The 19,908-nt window shown below is 47.9% G+C and overlaps 1 protein-coding gene across 5 annotated transcripts in view; it reads right to left on the bottom strand.

Moving 5' to 3' along the window:
- Positions 1-19,908, bottom strand: part of arfgef1 (ADP-ribosylation factor guanine nucleotide-exchange factor 1 (brefeldin A-inhibited)) — a 64,448-nt gene that overhangs the window by 22,292 nt on the left and 22,248 nt on the right. For 3 of the 5 annotated variants that reach the window (XM_062520793.1, XM_062520795.1, XM_062520797.1), the window contains exons 5-19: positions 19,310-19,489; positions 16,185-16,593; positions 15,438-15,554; positions 14,857-15,140; positions 13,702-13,832; positions 10,958-11,192; positions 10,027-10,126; positions 9,756-9,895; positions 8,852-8,960; positions 5,729-5,930; positions 4,500-4,611; positions 2,817-3,022; positions 2,421-2,505; positions 1,966-2,131; positions 162-313 (exon numbers count right to left, since the gene is read on the bottom strand). In XM_062520793.1, the coding sequence (XP_062376777.1) occupies positions 162-313; positions 1,966-2,131; positions 2,421-2,505; positions 2,817-3,022; positions 4,500-4,611; positions 5,729-5,930; positions 8,852-8,960; positions 9,756-9,895; positions 10,027-10,126; positions 10,958-11,192; positions 13,702-13,832; positions 14,857-15,140; positions 15,438-15,554; positions 16,185-16,593; positions 19,310-19,489 (2,628 nt within the window). The remainder of the gene's footprint in view (positions 1-161; positions 314-1,965; positions 2,132-2,420; positions 2,506-2,816; positions 3,023-4,499; positions 4,612-5,728; positions 5,931-8,851; positions 8,961-9,755; positions 9,896-10,026; positions 10,127-10,957; positions 11,193-13,701; positions 13,833-14,856; positions 15,141-15,437; positions 15,555-16,184; positions 16,594-19,309; positions 19,490-19,908) is intronic. The other 2 variants (XM_062520796.1, XM_062520798.1) reach the window with 2 other exon arrangements.

The following is a 19,908-nucleotide window of genomic DNA, read 5'->3' as shown; positions in this document are numbered from 1 at the left end:
TGCATGTGTGTGTGTGTGTGTGCACACAGAAGAATGAATACTTGTATGTGTATTCAACCTAAAAAATGGGTTGTATTTGCATGTATGAGCCCTACCTTAAATATGGGTCTGAAGTGTTCCAGGTGTGTGTGTGTGTGTGTGTGTGTGTGTGTGTATGCTACCTTAAACATGGGCCTGACGTGCTCCAGGTGTGTGGCGCTGGTGAAGGGGGCCTGGACATGACTGACGGCCTCCATCAGGGCTTTGGCCGTCTTGGCCATCTGCTCCATCTCCACGTTGTACAGCAGCCGCCTCTGCTTCTCACTGGCCACACCTGTACCACACACACACACACACACACACACACACAGTGTGTTAGCATCCATATACATGCTTCAGAACATACAGGGCTTTCACCACAGTCACCCTCCCAAAGATCTGTATGGCAGAATGCTTATGTGTTCTTACAGACGCTTCTAAACGGCAACATCTGGGTCAACACGGCCAGCAGGCTTACCTTCACTCTTTCTTACGTTTGCGCTCCTTTAAGAGAGTTCTACACTCTCCCTTTAACATCTGTATGGATATAATCTATGTGCTTATCCCTGATCATGTCAGAGACAAGGACAGAATGGATACAATTGCCACCTATATCCCAACAAGCTTTCTCCATTCTTTCCTGAGCAATACCTTATCCTCTCAAAGCTCTGTATGATATCAAATGTGTCATTGTGTTATTCCACTGGAGGCTGCTTCTCCCAGACCACACCTGGGACTAGTTATCTAGTCCTTGGATTACAACAGATGACTATAATCCCATACACTTCACACCTCTGCTATCCTACATCTGCCTCTGAGACCTCCTGCTTGGACCAGAACAGCACTATAATGCTTAACATGTCCTTCAGCAGGTGTTTCCTTCTCACTAGCAACACCTGGGACAGGTAGCGCAGCATTGCGATTACCTCAAAAGCCTCACCGCAGACACCTTAAACCCTCCTCACACCTTTAAGTCTTTACATGTGGTTATGGTTTTACGTGTTACATGGCACATGTCTGCTTCTAAATGGCCACGTCTGGAACAGGTGGAGGAGTAATGCTATGAGCCCATATGCTCCACCTCAGCCTACTCACAACTGCCTTTGAAGTTTCTCTACTTCACTCCATAAGGTTTAACATAGCTCCTGTTCTAATATGATACACAGCAGATGTTTACTTCCGTATGACTAAGACTAAAATGATAATCTCTCAATCATGATGAGTTTCCCCATCCAGTTTCACTTCCTGACTCACTCGATATGATGTCAATATTTGTCAGATACTATGACGATAAAAGGGCCACGGGAATCAGAGCCTAATACTCTGGCAGCCCACTTCAAAAACCCAAACACAATTTTCAACATTTCCTGTTTCTCCCTGGATCCATCTGAACCGTGATAACATCGAGCCAATCCACCACGAACCACTCATCACACTTAGTGCCAATCACAGCAGCCATCCAGGCATCATGCTCAAGCCCACTCATTCACCTCCTACAGGCTGCCGTGTCCTCCATCTCAAACAGCTTCTGCTAATTCAGCCAGGCAAGTCACGCTACAGAAGATGGAATCTATGGGCCATGACTCAGACAACTGATTCATAACTCCACCAAACAGTCATTCAAGGGCTGCACTGGCTGCAAAATAAGCCATGACAAGCTCAATCAGACGCCATATCAAGAACATGTCTGTGTTCACAACAAGGTACTGTAGAGAGGGAGGGAGGGAGAGGGAAGACATGAGGAGAGGGAAAAAGAGAAAAGACGAGATGAGAAAAGAAGACAAGGGGAAAGACAGAGAGAAGAGGTGCAGAGATGAGAGAAGAAAGGGGAGGAGAGGAGAGGAAAAGAAGAACAGAGATGAGAGGAGACAAGACAAGGAGAGAAGGAAGGGGAGGATAAGAGTAGAGGAAAACAGTGTGGAGAGGCGGGGAGAGGAGAAAACTTACTCTGTTTATTGGACTTGATGGTTAATTCCTTAGTCTCCTTCATAGAAATCTTCTTGCCAGCAATCTCGTCGTAGATGGCTGACAGATACTCCTCCGGGAGGTCTTTGCTGTCGTTAATCCCCCTGTTCATCTTGATGTACTGCTCTTTTGTCATTTTATTTTTTACCTTCCAAAAAGAAAGATTAATATGATAAAGATGCTTTCGCTTCCCAAAACTCCCCAGGCAATCAGCAAATCAGAGGCAAAATGGCAAGATATCACTTATCAAAGACATTCCGTGGGACTTTCATAAAATTCGTCATGATCTTGCTGATACATACTCTCTGCACCTCTGTCTCATAAAGTCTATTGATACTGACTGATAGTCTCATAAAGTCTATTGACTGTCTGGGTTGATATGTGCACATAATATCAGCATGCTTTAAGTCCAGATGGGACTTTTGATGAGCCACTACCTGTGGGCTGTGGAGGTCTGTTGTCAACATGATGATTGAGTAAGCCAGGACGTATGCAGTGTCTGCACTGGCAAACAGCGTTTGGCTGTGGGAAACATGGGAGGAGACACAGACAGGGTGGGGGTGGGGGGGATAACATGATCAATTACATGGTGCATTTTAATTTTAGAATTGAAAAATATGTTATATATTTATTTCCTATTAACTGAATTTGGTAGACAGAGAGAGAACATAAGAGAGAGAGAGAGAGAGAGAGAGAGAGAGAGAGAGAGAGAGATGAATGTTACACTGAGGTTGAACATTTTCCTCCCACATCAATACTCTTTGGCCGTGGCACAGTTCCATCTCCACACGGAGACGGCCCATCAGATGCCCTCGCTGGGGGAGCGCACTCACCCCTGGTTGCATTCTAAGTATCTAGCAGCGAACTTCTCCATCAGCCGATCAATCTTCTGGGCCTCCCCGGGGAGACGGAAGCCCTCGAGGAACAAACGCAGCGCCGACACAAAGTCCTTGCCCTGGAAGTCCATCTGGTCCACGTAGGCGTACATGACCTCTTTGTTAAAGCGATCGTTGTCCCCCAGGTGCTCTCCCACCTGAGTCTGCAGGGAGTCCAGGACAAAAGAGAGACAAGAGTGAGATATAGTGATGGGGAGGGATAGAGGGATAGACAGATAGAGAGACAGATAGACAGAGATAGAGAGATCAATACGTCATAGAATAGGTCATATAAATCAACAGATAAACAAGCAGATAGACAGAGAGACGGAGAGAGAGAGGGAGAGAGAGAGAGAGAGAGAGAGAGAGAGAGAGATCTGCAGAGTTCTACCAGACACATATAGCTTTCCCTGCTGTGCTCATCAGCGGCAGCAGAAGCAGTTCCTGTGTGCCACTATTTAATTAGGAGCCCTTTGGCATACTAATCCGGGCGGCTGTCAAGTGAGAGCGCAGTACAATGCTCCGTGCGCAGACAGTCTCCTCCATTTCCCCATAAGACGTGGCGGTAAACACACATTTCTTGTCACTTCAGCCGGCTGTCAGATTAGCCTTGAAGAGTGTGTGTGTGTGTGTGTGTGTGTTTGCATATATCTTCCACATGCTCTCTAATGTTGATTACAACCATAAAAAGTCACCCTAGGGGGTTGACAATCTACGCAGTACAGAGTAAATGCAAGAGCAAACACACATACACACACACACACACACACACACACACACACACACACACACACACACACACACACACACACACACACACACACACACACACACACACACACACACACACACACACACACACACACACACACACACACACACACACACACACACACACACACACAAACTTCACAAGGAGTGCCTCCAGTCATGGTCATGAAGAAGGGCAAATCATGAGAGCAGCAGAGTGCCCAACTGCAATGTATGGGGCCATTCAGGTACTGCAAGAGGATCCTACAACTAGCTAACTGTTCAGTTACGTACCAGGTATCATAGAATGATATCTAGAACAATAACGGCAAAAGAGTACTGTATTGTTCTAGCTAAAACGAATAAGGAAGTCCACACATAAGCTATAACGATAACGACATGATGAACGATATCCTTGGGGATCATTTTCAAAGCAATGTTCAGAATGATAAATAGATGACAGCCAATCAGAATCCATCCCATTCATTATCATTGGTCAATGTTGATGCATTCATTGTTAGTTATAGCTATCTTTATAGCTATCGTTCCTGGCATGAACAGCCCTTACCAGTAAGATATAACCTTCAGTCAGGTACCATATTATTTATCAGTCCAGTCACATTACAAGTTATTCATGAGTTCATCAGGTCCCTTGCCACAGGTATAAAAAAATCAAGCACCTAGATTATGAATGCCAACTGCATGGTGCTTGATTTTATACACCTGGGGTAAGGAGCCTGATGAAACCCATGAATAAGTAACATCTGAAATAGTTGATTACTTTTGAAGCCACCAACATGTAGGGGGGGTTAGAACATATCCACTCTGAATATATCCACTCAGCATTGATTTAGCAGACAATTACAAACTGGGAAGGTTATGATGGCTTACAGAATCAAGCCTGTCCTCTTGGTGTAAAAACTGGGCAATGTCCTCTGGGGTGGTTCCCAGCATGCCTTGCTCCTGCAGGTACTGGATGCCCCTCTTTGGTTTCTTGTTGAACCTGTGTAGGTGACCAGACGTGATGGATTAGCTGAGCTGCAGGCATGGTCATTATACGCACACAAAGAACACTTTCGGGCTGTGTCTCAAACCACACACTTCCGTCAGTACACTGCTAGTGTGCACTGAGCACTTGCTTGCATTGTGCCAACTTTTCCATGGTTAGTATTGTCCCAATATATGCACTTTATACTTTATATTAAACTAAGTATTTAAAGGGTGCAAGTGGGTGGTTTCAGATATAGCCTTTGTACCTGTAGTGTATGTTGTGTGTGGTGTCTTAAGCTGCTGGGACCTTGAATTTCCCCTTGGGATCAATAAAGTATCTATCGATCTATCTATCTATCTATCTAGAGGCCTTACTTGTAAAGAATCCTGAAATAATACCTGTCTAACTCACCCATAGTTCTGCTAGTCCTTACAATGAACTGATCTGAATAATACAAATAAGTACGGGATAATGGACGACACGCCGTGCGGTTATTCAAAGTTAATGCACGTTCTAGACGGTGATACGGCCCGACGCGAAGCGAAGGGACGTTCCGTCTAGAAAAGTGCATTAACTTTGAATAACCGCACGGCGTGAAGTCCATTATCCCGCTTATTCCACTGTTGCCACTTGCGTTGTGTTAGTTTCCGGTGTTAATTTAATTGTTTTAATCGCTAGAACGGTATTGTTTGTAGAACTACTTTTCCCACACACATTTCAACTAATTTCTCAAACTGCGGTTACTAGTTCTAAATGGATGGTTGCTATGGCCAAAAGCCAGTCGTTAGTTCTAATCTCCCGTTGTCAAGCTGGCACAATTTTTTTTTGTATGTTTATGAAGCCCTACTAAGCCAAAATAATTGAGTGAAATGAAAAATGCATTCAAATTTACATCCAGGGTCTCAGGAGGTTAATGCACACCCTTATAGAACGCAGGACAATGGGGAACTCAACCGAGCAGTGGAATAACTGAACTTAACTAACGTGAGCTGAATTTAAACAATATTATTTGCTTTATTGAGCAAGATTATCCATCACCCAAGCCATTCTCCTGAGCACACACACCCCGACCAGGAAACACACATATCACACAGGTGTTGGAGACAGATGAAAGGACAGGTGGGCTTACAGGTCAATGCCCTGCTCTATGATCTCCTTCTGCTGCTTGAGGACCTCAAACTGCTCGGGGTTGTCGGTGCCGGACATCTGTGTGCTGTAGCTCCCGATGCCCGAGGAGGCCGTCGAGTCCAGAGAGTTGATGCTGCCGTAGCGATTAATGGTCTCCGGGTGCTTGCTGTCATTTGTGTCCTGCTCTGAAGGCTTCTCTTGACCTGAGGGTGGTTTCATACATGTACACGAACACAGAGACACACACACACACACACACACAGACACACACACACACACACACACAGAGAGAGAGAGACACACACAGACACACACACACACACACACACACACACAGACACACACAGACACACACACAGACACACACAGACACACACACAGACACACACACAGACACACAAACAGACACACACACAGACACACACACAGACACACATACACACACACACAGACACACACACAGACAGACACACACACACACACACACACACACACACACACACACACACACACGCACAAAAGAGGAAGAGGAACTACGATGAGATTTGAGGCCCATTCAAATCCTCTGTAGCAGTTTGCAGCAATCTGCTGCCAGGGTAGTTAGTGACACAGCAAAATGATTCATTAGCACTCTTGCTGGAGGGAGAAAACTGCCTGGAGTCTGTTCTCTGTGGTGTTGCATTGCCACTGTGTGTGTCTCTGTGTGTCTGTGTGTTTCCATGTGTGTGTGTTTGTGTGTGTGTGTGTGTGTGTGTGTGTGTGTGTGTGTGTGTGTGTGTGTGAGAGAGAGTGGGTGTTCAGGGAACATTAAGGAAGGCCACGGCTCAGATAAAGGCTCTGGTTCCACGGGTGGTGAGGTGGCCGGTTACAGCCCTGCGGTGCCAAGCCCAGAGGAGAGCACCACACCACAGTCTGTGAGGAGAACTGGAGGCTGGGCGGCCATAGCACACAAATAGGAGTCTTATTACACTTCGGAAACTCGCTAAAACATTCAGCACCACCGCAGGGGTGAAACCAGAGATGACGGCAAGGCATCTCCTTTCAAGCCAAGAAAGAGAGACAGAGAGAGAATGAGAAAGAGAAACAGAAAGAGAGAGAGAGAGAAAGAGAGAGAGAGAGAGAGAGAGAGAGAGAGAGAGAGGTAGGCTAGGTGGATTGCACTGCTCACCTACTCCACTAAACAGAGGGCACGGGAGACTATTCCTACACCAGCCACAACAAACACAGTTTCAGACGCATACAGTAGAAAAACAAAATACAGCCAAGCATGGCTATTACTGCCTATTAGAAGCATTACTATTTACAGTGGAAATACCTTGGCCAAAATACACACACAGCAAGCACATGAGGAGGCACGCACACGCGCACACGCACACACGCGCACACGCGCACACGCGCACACACACACTTGAGGCGAGGCAAACAGATCTAGAGGTGACCTACTGCATGAAGGGATCTAGGGAGACAGAGAGGAGCTCCATTCTAGCCCAATCACCTTAATGGAACCCGCCCCACTTTAATCAGTTCTACAGTCACTATGACGACAAGTCTAGCAAAAACACAAGACACTAGCCAGCGCCATTACCTGCTCTCACTTTGATGTGGGCCCGCAAGACAAAGAACAGACAAGGTCAGAGCTGCTCTGCCAGCGTAGCCGAGCAGTAAATGTTTTCAAACAAGCACACAAATGACAGTTATTAGCTGACTCACAGAGGGAAATGATACTGTGGTACCAACAGTGAATGTTTTGCGTGTGGTTTTTTTTAATGAGCTTTTACACGGGCCTGGTGGGAGAAAGCCAAACTAGCGAGCGGTGGAATAATCCTGGCGCGGCGCTATACTTCACGACCACCCCACGGGGGGGCTGTGACGCTCAGCTCTCGCTTTAACGCCGTGACTAATCAAGTGGCACTGGTGCATCGATATATAGTGGAGTTGATAATAACCAGTGGGGGGGGTGGGGGTGTGGAGAGCCCTGGCACTCTTAGCTGAAAGACCTGATAAGGAGGAGAGGCAATTGCATAGCACTCTAGAATGATATTACCAACATGCCCTAGTTTAACAACCAATAAAGTCTCTATGCCACCTTCGGTCAAACTGAAAGATCCTGGTTACTGGTCACAACATACTTCTGTGAGGATTAAACATTAAACGCTTCATCTTGCAATGCTGTGGGTTTGTCGTTAAGATCGGGAGGGCGAATGCTTTCCAGTGGCTTCCACGTGTAATGCCCGGGTTTAAGCGCACTAAATTCTCCCCGAGTCGGAGTCTGAGCCTGAGGTATTGCGAGGTATTAGCCCTGCCTGCGCTCGCCGGGGCTGGGAGAGCAGCCATGCCTGACGTGGCGCGGTTGCCGTTTGATCCGGGCCAGGCTGCAGGAGCGGAGGATTACAGGCGCTGGGCCTCCACGAGCCTCCCCACAATCCTCCTCTCCCTGAGACGGCAGCACCCCTCCCCTGCGTTCTACCTCCCAGAGACCGCTACCACCCCCCCATCCACCGGCCCCAATCTGCAATCCACCCCCTGGAGACCACCCCACCCCCACCCCCCAAAACACAATACCCAATGTCCTTCCCAGGAGTTCCATCTTGTGACACTGTTGACGCGGCGCTGCCCGCAGTATGCCTGATTAAGATGAAAGTCCTGCCACAACCGGCGGCGGGTTCCTCCGTGGGCGGCGGGGGTCTCCGAGCGCCCACATTGCTTATGCATGAGGGGGCTCGGTGGACGCGGACGTGTCGGGAAGAAACCACCGGGCTCTGTGACGCCGCGCCTAGCGGGCAGCACATGAAACACACACACACACGCACACATGCACACACACAAACACACACACACACACACACACACACATCTAGGCGGCTCACACACAGTGCACAGGGGCTTGACTGATGTGTTGTGTGCTCCACTGTGGCTTTCATCTGTTTCTCACGAGGCAGCCAAGCGGAAACACAGGCGCCGCTCCAATGACAAACATTTCTCTTAGCCAACGGAGGCTATACCACACAGGTACATCAATCAATGAGTGAGTGTGTGTGTGTGTGTGTGTGTGTGTGTGTGTGTGTGTGTGTGTGTGTGTGTGTGTGTGTGTGTGTGAGTGTGGGGTATGTTTGCCGGCTCTCACCCAGGCTGGTCTGGGAGTTGGGGTTGACGTATTGATCTTTGCTCCACTCCACCATGCACTTGAGGATGGACACCAGACATTCCAGTCCCTTCTTTCTCAGGGTCAGCTCCTGAGGCACACACACACACACGCACACACACACACACACACACACAGGTTCATATGAGGACGCATAGAGGATTACCGTCTCAAAAGGGCAGAGCAAAACAAAGAAAATAGAACATTTTTCACTTTTTGAGGCTATAAAATATGTATTATGAGGAGAATATTGTAGATGGTCTAAAGATGTGTCTAAAGAAACCTTTTGATGTTCAGATCAGCAGAGTCTACTGCTCAATACTGTAGGATATCAAATGTAATGGAGAGTATGGCTAGTGTATATGCACAAGACACAAAATGCAGGAGATAAATAAAAAAACAATGTCTAATAATGACATGCTAGGATTTTTTTGGAATAGCTAGGAATTACTCATTTGACGCATTTTTGCGGAAGTCGACAAATTCAACTTTAGACACTGTGCTATACTATTTTTCCCTGAGAATGAGTCTTTGTTGAAACTTTCCATGTCAAGACATTTCCATATGGAACCTTTTCTATGACTTTTCTTGGCACACAGCACCTTTCCACAACTTTTCCCTCGCTTACAAAGTAGATTATTTTAGGATTCTGCCACAGGGATTTAAAACGTTTTCAGAAGATTTTAGGGAATACAGCAGGTTGACTCTGAACAGTAAGCGGATAATGTCGCACTGCAGAAGTTGAGAGCACGAAGAACAGAAGCTAAAACAGAGGCTTTGCCATTATAAAATGTCACCATTTTTTTTTTTAAATTCAGCACTGTGTGTCTTGGCCGACGGTGACAAATCCGGGGTGTGAAACCGCCCGAGGAAACGGCCTTCTCACCTGTGCGGGGGTCGTGCCGAGCTCATGGCCTGCACGTCCCTGTGCAATCTTGGAAAGGTCATTGACGAGCCTTTCGAAAATATTAGCAGCATTCAAATCACAATCATAGTTCACATAGATGTCCACCACGCTCTGGGCATCTGAAAGCACAGACAAGGACATTTTGCTTTTAAATTAATAAAACTTGAATAGTTTAGTACTTAGTAATAGTACTTGAATAAAAAAATCAGGACAGTCGGGGGAGGTGAGAGACAGTTTCAAGGATACCCACCGGCACATATCCTGGTAAGAGTCTGAATGACCATCCACTTATGGTCGTAGGAGCTAGTGGACGTCTCGAGAATGTACAGAAAAATCTCCTTGAAAAACACCTGAGGAGGGAGAAGACGCAGGAGTAATTAATGACACACAGAAGAAACACATTAAAGCTGTTCCCCTTGACAAACACACTGGATTCAGAGGCGAGAGATGACTGGGAAGTGGAGAAGCAGCATCATCAGGAAGAGTGATGTCTGAAATGGGAGGAAGCTGCGGATGGAAACATATGTGGCAGATTAACTGGTGCGCTGGTGAGGAGAACATGCATCTCAAGACACCCTGAACGCTGGCAGTAAATCAGATCACCACCAATGGGCTTAGGAGACGAGAGAACCAGGGAAAGAGATAGAGGAAGAGAGAGAGGGAGAGAGGGAGAGAGAGAGAGAGAGAGAGAGAGAGGGAGGGTGTATGTGTGTATGAGCGATAGAATGGGAGAGTGAGAGAGGAATCAGAAGATAGACAGAGATAGAGAGAAGAGGGAGAAGGATGGATGGGAGGGCTAGAGAGATTAAGCAGGAGGGGGAGACAGAGAGTGAGTGAATGAGAGAGAGAGAGGAAGGAAGGGAGGGAGGGAGGGAGGGAAGGGAGGGGAGTATATGAATGAGAGAGAGGCAGTCGGAGAGCAGAGAGGGAGACAGAGCTGTACAGGGAGGGGAGGAGCGAGAGAGAGAGAGAGAGAGACAGAGTGAGACAGAAGGAGGGAGGATGAGGGTGAAAGATTGTGCTGCAACTGGGCAAAATGACAGGACTTCATTTCTGGACAGCTCTCGCCCACTTTCTCCCCGTCAGCAAGCTGCTCAGCTGACTGATGGGAACGCTTGCAAGTAGGTGGGGGGCTGTGTGTGTGTGTGTGTGTGTGTGTGTGGAGTGGCGCAACACCGCACCTCAATTTGCATCTTGAGATGGGTCTTGAAGTTGGACAGCAGCGTGAGGAAGATGGAGAGCGAGAGCTCGAAGACCTCGGGCACGGCCGACACGCCGTTCTTGGAGAGCGCCACGCACAGGTACTGCTTGATGGCGTTGATGAACATCTCGTTGGTCTTGAAGATGGGCCCGGCGTTCTGCAGGATGGACAGCAGCAGCTGCAGCGACAGCACCTTCGACCGCAGCTCGTGGGACCTGCGGAGAGAGAGAGCGGGGCAGGGCGTGGCAGGGTCGGAGGTCAATATCAGAGGTCAAAGTTCAACACGGAAGCGAGACGACGGCGTGAACGCGGCAGATGGCGGGGACATGAGGCTTTAATTGGCTATTGTGACACTGCTTGAGTTCATCAGGAGAGCAGGTGGACAGGTCAGGCTGTGGTCACTGCATTTAATAACAGGACACTACAGGCCCCTACACACAGGCAACGACATGACTATGGCACACTCCACTTTCAACGTTCAATTACAATGTTTTCAATAAAAGCTCCGCACACCTTCACCAAACCATTTCGCCACTGCCATGCAGATCACGAATCAGTTCTATTTTTGCCGCTCAATAAAATCCATTGTTTACTGAACGCTTGTCAGTTACACATTTCTGGCGCTGGTGAGCGTGGGCAGGTGACAGAAAGTGTCGGCCCTCTCATATCTCCACCTGTGTGCAGTGCGCTTAACGGTGTTGAGAACCATTATCACAATTTCATCGTGATGACAAAACAGATCTGCAGACTGAATGAACCAATATGTTGGGGCACTAAATATAGGCTATCCAATTGAAGATTCTCAGGCACATCTGTGCTGGTAAATGTAACACTATAACACAACATAATGAAATTGTACTATGAGATCCCTGCAATATACTGCTCTCACAACACTGAGGTCTAGACATGTTTTCGCTGCATAGTAGCGATAGTTTGAATAATGACGGGACGGAAGTGATTTATATGGCGTGCGTTTAGAGCGGGACAGTGAGTGCAAGCATGCCCAGTACACAATGGCTCTTTCTACGCGCAAGATTTAATGCTCTCCTGTTCACTTCCCGCGACAGAATTGGATTAAGCCAGATTTTACAAAAAATTACGCCACGTAAAAAAAATAAACACTGTTTTTCCCCCCCTGTAAACGCGACAAAACGGATGTTACTACTTAATCATGTCTGTGTTTCTTGTATCAACAGAAACATGCATTTGTTCATTTCAAATGAGTCAGCAAACATTGTGCCATGCATCTAGAAAACGCACAACAATTAAGTCATAAATAACCAACACACTGAGCTTGGAGGACATTTTGAGAGCCTGGAATGAGTATTCTGGTGGCGCAACACGATTTCTCATTTCGAGACCGGACGGCCGCACCAGTCCCCCAAGCAATCAATATGGAGGATGTCAAAGAGCTGAATCACTGCATCTCTTCAGCGTATGGGCTTTCTGGCCAAGAACAAACAGGCCCAACAACACAACAACACCGTCAAACAACAGCTGACTGTTATTGAAGAACGGATTTAGAAACACACACACTTTAGAAGACTGTACCAAAAGCACAATGATGGTCTAAACTTAGGAGCATCTGCGACTGTGAATGAATATTGCGTTTTACAATCCTCTGATAAGGCAGCAGGTCTTGTTTTTCCTTAATGGATATTGCAGCAGTGTGCCGTGGGCCCTCATACTTGGACACTAGCCTGCAGAGTTGTGTCATAAAAACACTATAAAGACTACGCCACTCCTGCTATGGTCTGTGTGCTGCCACACCCTCAGATAGCCTTCTATCAAGACAGAAAATCGTTTTTTTCGTTGCTATCTGATTTCAAAGTTATCAGTTGAAGTAGGCCTAGCTGTGAGGTAAATCTCTTGGGGCAGGGTTGTGGGTGTCTGTGTGTGTGTGAGTGTGTAGGTGTGTGTGTGTGTGTGTGTGTGTGTGTTGGAGGGCTGGGTGATGGGGTGGAAGGCCACAGTCTCTCTGTCACGCAGAAAGATCAATACTGCAGCGACAGATACTGCAGCCAGGCAGAGCTGCTCTCCACCGCCATGCGTGCCTGATGGAAATGAATGACTGTTCCCTAAATGCCTTTGTCTGAAACATCTCTGTCTCTTATGCCCTTCACACTCTCCTTCCCTCTCTCTTTCTCTCCCTCTCTCTCTCTCCCTCTCTCTTTCTCTCCCTCTCTTGCACATAAATAGACACACTCCCCTCACACATTTGCACCCACAAAATTGGACACTTTTTCATACAGACTCAAAAACACAGACAGACAGACCGACACACACACACACACACACACACACACACACACACACACACACACACACCATGACAGCTCAGCTCTTCTGGGAAAAAGGACTATTCCTGACACCAAGAGTAAGTACCTCTCCTCTCACAGCGCCATGTCTCTGCCTCTATGCATCCACAGGGCCACAAGCAGCATTATGCAGGACACCAGCCATCTTGGATTGAATTACATACACAAACCAGATTCGCAAAATCCACTTACACATAACATGCCAATCAGATTTGGAAAAGTTGCAGTCCTCTGTGAACGCAACCCAGTTGGCAACCACAACATTCACAAATTGTATTGAGCCAGCTCAGATGTGATTAGGCCCTCTGGCTATGTTCAGTGGGGGGGGAAACTCTGTGTGTTGCGTGTGTCAGAGTGTATTTTCTCAGGAGGGAGGTTTTATGCGGGGGAAAGGAAGGAGGCTTACTTTGGATCTGGGGGACCATCGGAGAGGGGCTTCATAGACAGCTTGCAGAGAGAGCGGAAAACTAAGAAGGCGTCCTTCTGCAGAATGTGAGAGAACTTAGCACCAGGTGCAGGCCCTGTAGTTCCCGATTCCTAGAACACAGCAAAGCACAGTAGTTAAATAAAAGAAACGAAATAAAAAATAAAGCACTGACACAAAAAGATCAAACAAACAAACAACAAACACAGTTCAAATTCATAATCAGGATTCTGGTAGACCAATGGTACTGTTATTCTTCATCAAAGCTGGCAGGCAACTTTAATTCAAATTCATTGCTTGGCTTTGTGAACATAAGTCATCAGATGAATCACTTGGCCACACAAACACAGCCATTAGCCCACATAAGACCCACTGCTGTCAGCAGGTTAAATCCGCAGCGCCCGGCCCTGTAGGGTATCTAGCAACCAAAACCCACCCTTCACTCCTTCAGCTAAAAGCCCACTGCTTTAACTCCTGGCTGTAGCAGGCTGCATCTGGAGACCTACCACAGAGTCTGGCTCAGTCTAGCAGACCTGATGCTGCTAATGCTGGCCCCGAGGGGCGTTGGGCATGAGCGCATTACAGCCAGGTGCGTTTGATTACGGTTACGACTAAAACCTGCAGCATGGCACACCTCCAGAGGGACCGCGCACAACAGCTGGAGCGTGAAAGCCTCGACGGCACACACCAGCTTGTATTGACGCGGATTCGGGCCGAGATCGAGCTCCGATTTGGCACAGATGTGGGTCAACGACTCCAACCAGATCATAGCTGGACACGAAGTTGGTTATGTGTGCACACGTCCAAAAGAACGAGGAAAACAAGGCAGAGAGTGGCCACAGCTGGATCCGCCAGGATAATTTATTGCAGTGCTTTGATTTTGAAGGATCTTCCTCTGCAATCCTGCAGTAAACTACTTGATTATTCAACTGTCTGAACAGGGGTGGGTAAACCAGCTTCAGAGAGTAAAAAGCCCTACCGCATATATGTTCCAAGTCAAGTGATTCTAATTCGCACAAGTGAAATGACCTGTGTTAAGGGCACGGGTAGAACTAATACATGGAGGGGCTTTTCGCTTTCTGAGTCGGAATTTCCCACCAGTGGTTCCTGAGGAAGTGAGCAGCTGTGTGTTCTCACCTGAGTGTCGTTAGAGGAGACGGACAGCCTGTCGTCAGGCAGGGACGGAGTGAAGCTGGCCGAGATGGGCGTGCCGGGGATGCCGTTGGCGTGCACATTCTCGCTGTCGCTGCCCAGCGTCCCCTCGTCCTCCAGCGAGTTCGGCGTGCCCTCGGCTGGCTCGGCCTCCACCGGCTCGGCCTCCACCGGCTCGGCCTCCACTGGCTCGGCCTCGACCTCAGGCTCGGCCTCGCCGCCCCCCTCCTTGGCATCTGAACACAGATGAACAGGGTCCAGGCAGTGCCCTTTGGGGGGTGGTGGAATATTCATGTGTAAAAATAGCACCGACTACAAGGACAAGCTTCAAGAGCTTGCCAGCATAAGGAGTTACAGTGGTTAGTCATTACCATAAAGGTACTAACAGTCTTCTCTGGTCTGATGCATTAAAGTCTATGAGGCCTGAATGCCTGGAATCAATGGTATCTCATAACTTAAGCATTTTCCATCTATAAGAAGGACTGCAGCTTACTCTGAGTTAGTTTAGCCAGACTTGTCACTAATACACACCCATAAACGGCCCCAGAGCATGAAACCAAACTCACTTCCTGCCACTGTGTTGACCACTTCCTGCAGGATGCTCTGGACAATCTCCTGGGCCTTTTCTTCATAGTTCGGAGTCCCTTCTTCTACAACAGCATCCGTGCTGTTCTGTGCTGCACCTGTGTGAAGACGTGGCAAATTCACTGCGTCATTAAAACGAAGCTTTAACGTTGCCTGTCTGTTCTGTAACAATGCTGTTATGGTCCCCCTGGCTCCATGAGCTTTCTAATTTGGTCTTTAATGAGAACATTTAGACAGTGAAGGTTAGTACAGGCCCACTGATATAATGTGCAGAGACACAGAGGCACCGTTCCGTTCTTACGCAACAGCCAGTTACATTGATATTTCAACAAAGAGAACTCAGGAAATGTCAAGGTCAAAGGAGGAAACGCTCCGCCATCTTTTCTTCCCATCCCCAGAAATACGTCAAAAACAAGAGAGCGGAATCACCACCACCATCAAGTGTACCTCCTCAGGAATTGGGGGATGGGGTGACACATAAAATTACATGTCTTTGTCCTATATTTCCTACATATAGGTTGGTGTGTGTGTGTGTGTGTATATGTGTGTGTGTGTGCAAGAAAGGGTTTCCACTGTTGACTCGCCATGTTTCTGTATATTTCATACTACGCTTCAGCCTTAATACTGGTGTATCTGAGTGTGTTTATATGAATGAACACGCATGAGTGAGTGAGTGTGTGTGTGTGTGTTTGTGTGTGTGTGTGTGAGACTGCACACGCTCTACTCACTCTGCGCAGCGGCAGCGGTGGCCTGGTCAGCCTCGGTCTGCTCGTTCTCGGCGGCGCAGAACTCAGAGCCGTTCTCGGGCTCGGGGTTCTCGTAGTGGGGGGTCTCGGTGGGGCCTCCGCTGCCCTGCTCGGTCTCCGTCTCTGTCTCCGTCTCGGCCTTCCCCCCTCCCTCGGCCGGCTCCTGGGGCGGTGGCAGGGGTGGGGGGGCCTTGGCTGGAGGCGTGCTGCTGGCATGCTGCTGCTGAGGGGTTTGAGGGGTCTGGGGGGTCTGGGGCGTCTGAGGGGTCTGAGGGGTTTGGGGCGTCTGGGGGGTCTGGGGCTGGGGCTGCTGGGGAGAGTCCGGCTCCTGCTGGCTGAGGGGGGAGTGCTGTCGGTGCCGCTCGCGCTCCATCTGCTTCGCCTCCTGGAGCTGGGGGGTGGGGAGGGGCGGGGTCACACACACACACACACACACACACGCACGCACACACACACACACACACACAGACACATATAGACATAGACATAGACAGACACACACACACACGGATTCAGACAAACAGATTCACACAAGCAAACACAGACACACAGACACACAGACACGGATGGACACACACAATGACATGGACACACAGACACAGATTCACACAAACACACGCACAGATGCACACCCCACACAACACACACGTACGGAACACACAGACACACAGACATTGGATTACTATACTTTGACACCATCATTTCACACACCACCTCACAAACCCCCTGCAATGCCAAACTTGTTAGCACCTGCATTCACAGGCCCGAGACTCAAAACGGGCCCCAAAGCCAAGCAAGGGCTCAGGACACCTGGAGCTGGCCCCGGGAGCCAACAATTCAGAGAATCAGAAACAAAAAAACACGTTCCAATCAATCATCTCAGTTTTTGTATATGTGTCAACGAATGCATTGTTACATGGAAACCAAAGGACATGCATATGAAAGAATGATCCGATCTAATGCAAAAGCAAAGCATCCATGCTTCGTGTCATCGACTGATGCACTGGTGTTGGGGCTGTACTGTTAAAAACAAAAAGAATGGCATAACTCAACAGTAGACTTATGTATGTGATGCTTATTATGGCATCATCTCCCCACCCCTCAAGCGCCGTCAGATCTTGAAGAAACAGCAAAGGCATAAAAAAAGACCTGCTCTCACAAGTCAACAGACTGCAAAACACCATTAAAGGTTAAACATTTCAAACCCTTTCCACCCCATTCGCACTGTGTCATTACCGGGCTTTCTGTTTGTCTTCCCAGCAAGAGACGTACTTAGAAATGATGTGTCATAGGGGCTTGCACTAGGTTTCTATGGAGGAAAATGCAGCCTTCTCCTCCAAGCTTTTTATTCCGAACATAATGGCACACACACTGCTTATCTGGCTTGCTGAGTGCTTTTTTGTGAGGTCGTAAGCTAAGTGGTCTGTTAGCCTGGAGCCTGTCTAAGTGTCCTTGTATAAACTTGTATGACCCAAGCCCCACGTCCCCTTGTCTTACACACAAATTCCCCGAAAAACTCGCTGGCTAGCTTAAGGACATTAAATCTGTATCCATGTATTTTGTATTCATGTACAGTATGTAACCACAATCAAGCTTAAGATTAGCTCAACTCAGTGGACCTGCAAATTCCTGTAAGGGATTTAGTGACCTTGGATACATAGTGCTTACTGAAGTAATACAAAGGCTATCTACTATCTAAATATATTTTTGAAATGAGAATTAACCAATTGAGATGCCGACACACTCCTATGATCAAAACAAAGAAGTTTCTCGAAGCAAAAAAAAAAAAAAAATCCAAGGAAAAGATATCAGACGTTACATTATTCATGATTAACACCAACGCTAACCAGGCTGAAGGAGCCACCAGAAATAACCTGCATGCCGTGTTCCTCACGGAGGCAATATTTATGCAGTAAGCAAAGATATCGTTCAGCCGAGCGGAGTTACCATATGCACTGCGATTACATGTGTGGGTGTAGTGAGGGTAATGGGCTGCCAGCACAGAGAGCTTGATCCCAACCCTTAAATATCTATTCCTTTAAGGCAGCACGGTTAAGGCAGCTAGGGGGGGGTTTCAACCGCAGTCTCGTGTACAGCCAAAAATCTGGCACATTTGGTATGCAGCTCATGGATAAAACTCCCCTGGAAGCGTTTCAGCAGCACTCTCGCGCATTTTAATCCGTCCTAATGAACGCGGCAGAGGCCCGTCGCGCAATTATCACACGGCGATGTGATGTGGCGTGCATTAACCGGCCAGGCACGGAGCGCCTGTCGAGGGGCCCCGTCACCGCTGTGGAGTGGGCTAATTAGGGAGGGTCACGAGTCTATCACTTCTCAAGTTTAGCCACATCAAACGAAGACAGCAAGAGGCCCAGAGTTCAGCCTCTCCCTTAGCGAGACAAAACTGTGAAAGGATGGAGAGTCAATGTTGTTCTGTTTCACAGCCAGACTATGTAAGCCCAACTCACCGACAGATCAAACAGTTTTTTTTTGCTACATACACAATTCATAAAATCAACAACGGAAAGGTTAACGGGTCACCAGTTGAGAACAGAATGTGGCGGATCTATTAAAACCCCACAAGTTCTATGCTGAACATCTGTGCTGTTATTTTAACCCATCGGCATGCTTTCTTCCTGTTCTTCATCCACACACACATACGCTCCCGCTCGCACATACGACCGTTGTCAAACTCAAAAGGATGAAAATAACATTCATACACACACTTAAATATAGAACTGAATGACGTTGGATGTGGAAACAAAGTGTGCAGGCAAAAAAGAACGTAAGCCACGGCAAGCACGTTTTAAAGAACACGACATCAGAGAGAGAGAGGAGAACTACTGTAGAATAAAGTACTGATGGATGAAGCCAAAGCACACAACCAGAGGAGGTAAAGACCAAGCAATAATTCAAGGCAGTCCTATACTCTTTACCTGACGATCACGCTTTCTTGAAGCCATAGCCCAAGTAATCTTGTGATTTGTAAGCTATATTGCGAGAGGGAGGGGAAGGGAGAAGTTCCAGTCAAGAAGAAAAAAAGCACAGGTTAGAACAAGTGTTTCTCCCCCCCGTATTGCTGTTTGAGACGTGCGGAGGGGACTTACTGCTTGGTTCTCCATGCGGGCGAAGATGACATTCAGCATCTGGGTGAGCGTGGCCTTGGCCGTGGTCTGGTTGATGAGGTTCTTGCTGGCCAGGTAGATGTTGTAGCATGTCCGCACGGCCTGGAGGACGGTCCCCTCGTGGATCTCGATGTGCTGGGACGTCACTGCCGTGAGCAAGGCCTGGCGAAGGGGACACAGCCATCCAATTAGCATCGCGCGCTCTCACGCGCCCCATTCTCACCCATCACTGTCTGGTTCAGTGCAGCCACAACACAAGACAGAGACAGACTGCAACAAAAAAGTGACCATGCAAACTAACCCCCCCATACACACACACACGCACACCCTCCATCCCCTTCCAAAGGAAAAAATCTTTATCGCAAAACTGCCCGTGTTGTTTAGAATGCAACACAAGACAGCTTCATCAGCACTAACACAGCGAGGGTGAAGCTTCGGTTTTTAAAAAAACACAACCCCGCGTCGTGCACTCCTCAGCATACTCCTAAATCCGCACTTTTACCTTGAGTGGTTTAACATCACTTTTCCTGGAGCTCTGGGATGTGACGACGTGATGACAAAGCTACTGAGACAGTTCAGCC

The sequence above is a fragment of the Sardina pilchardus genome, chromosome 19, assembly GCF_963854185.1.
Source record: "Sardina pilchardus chromosome 19, fSarPil1.1, whole genome shotgun sequence".
NCBI lineage: Eukaryota > Metazoa > Chordata > Actinopteri > Clupeiformes > Clupeidae > Sardina > Sardina pilchardus.
The sequence above is the reverse complement of the archived record's forward strand: the minus strand, read 5'-3'. Positions and strand labels throughout refer to the sequence as shown.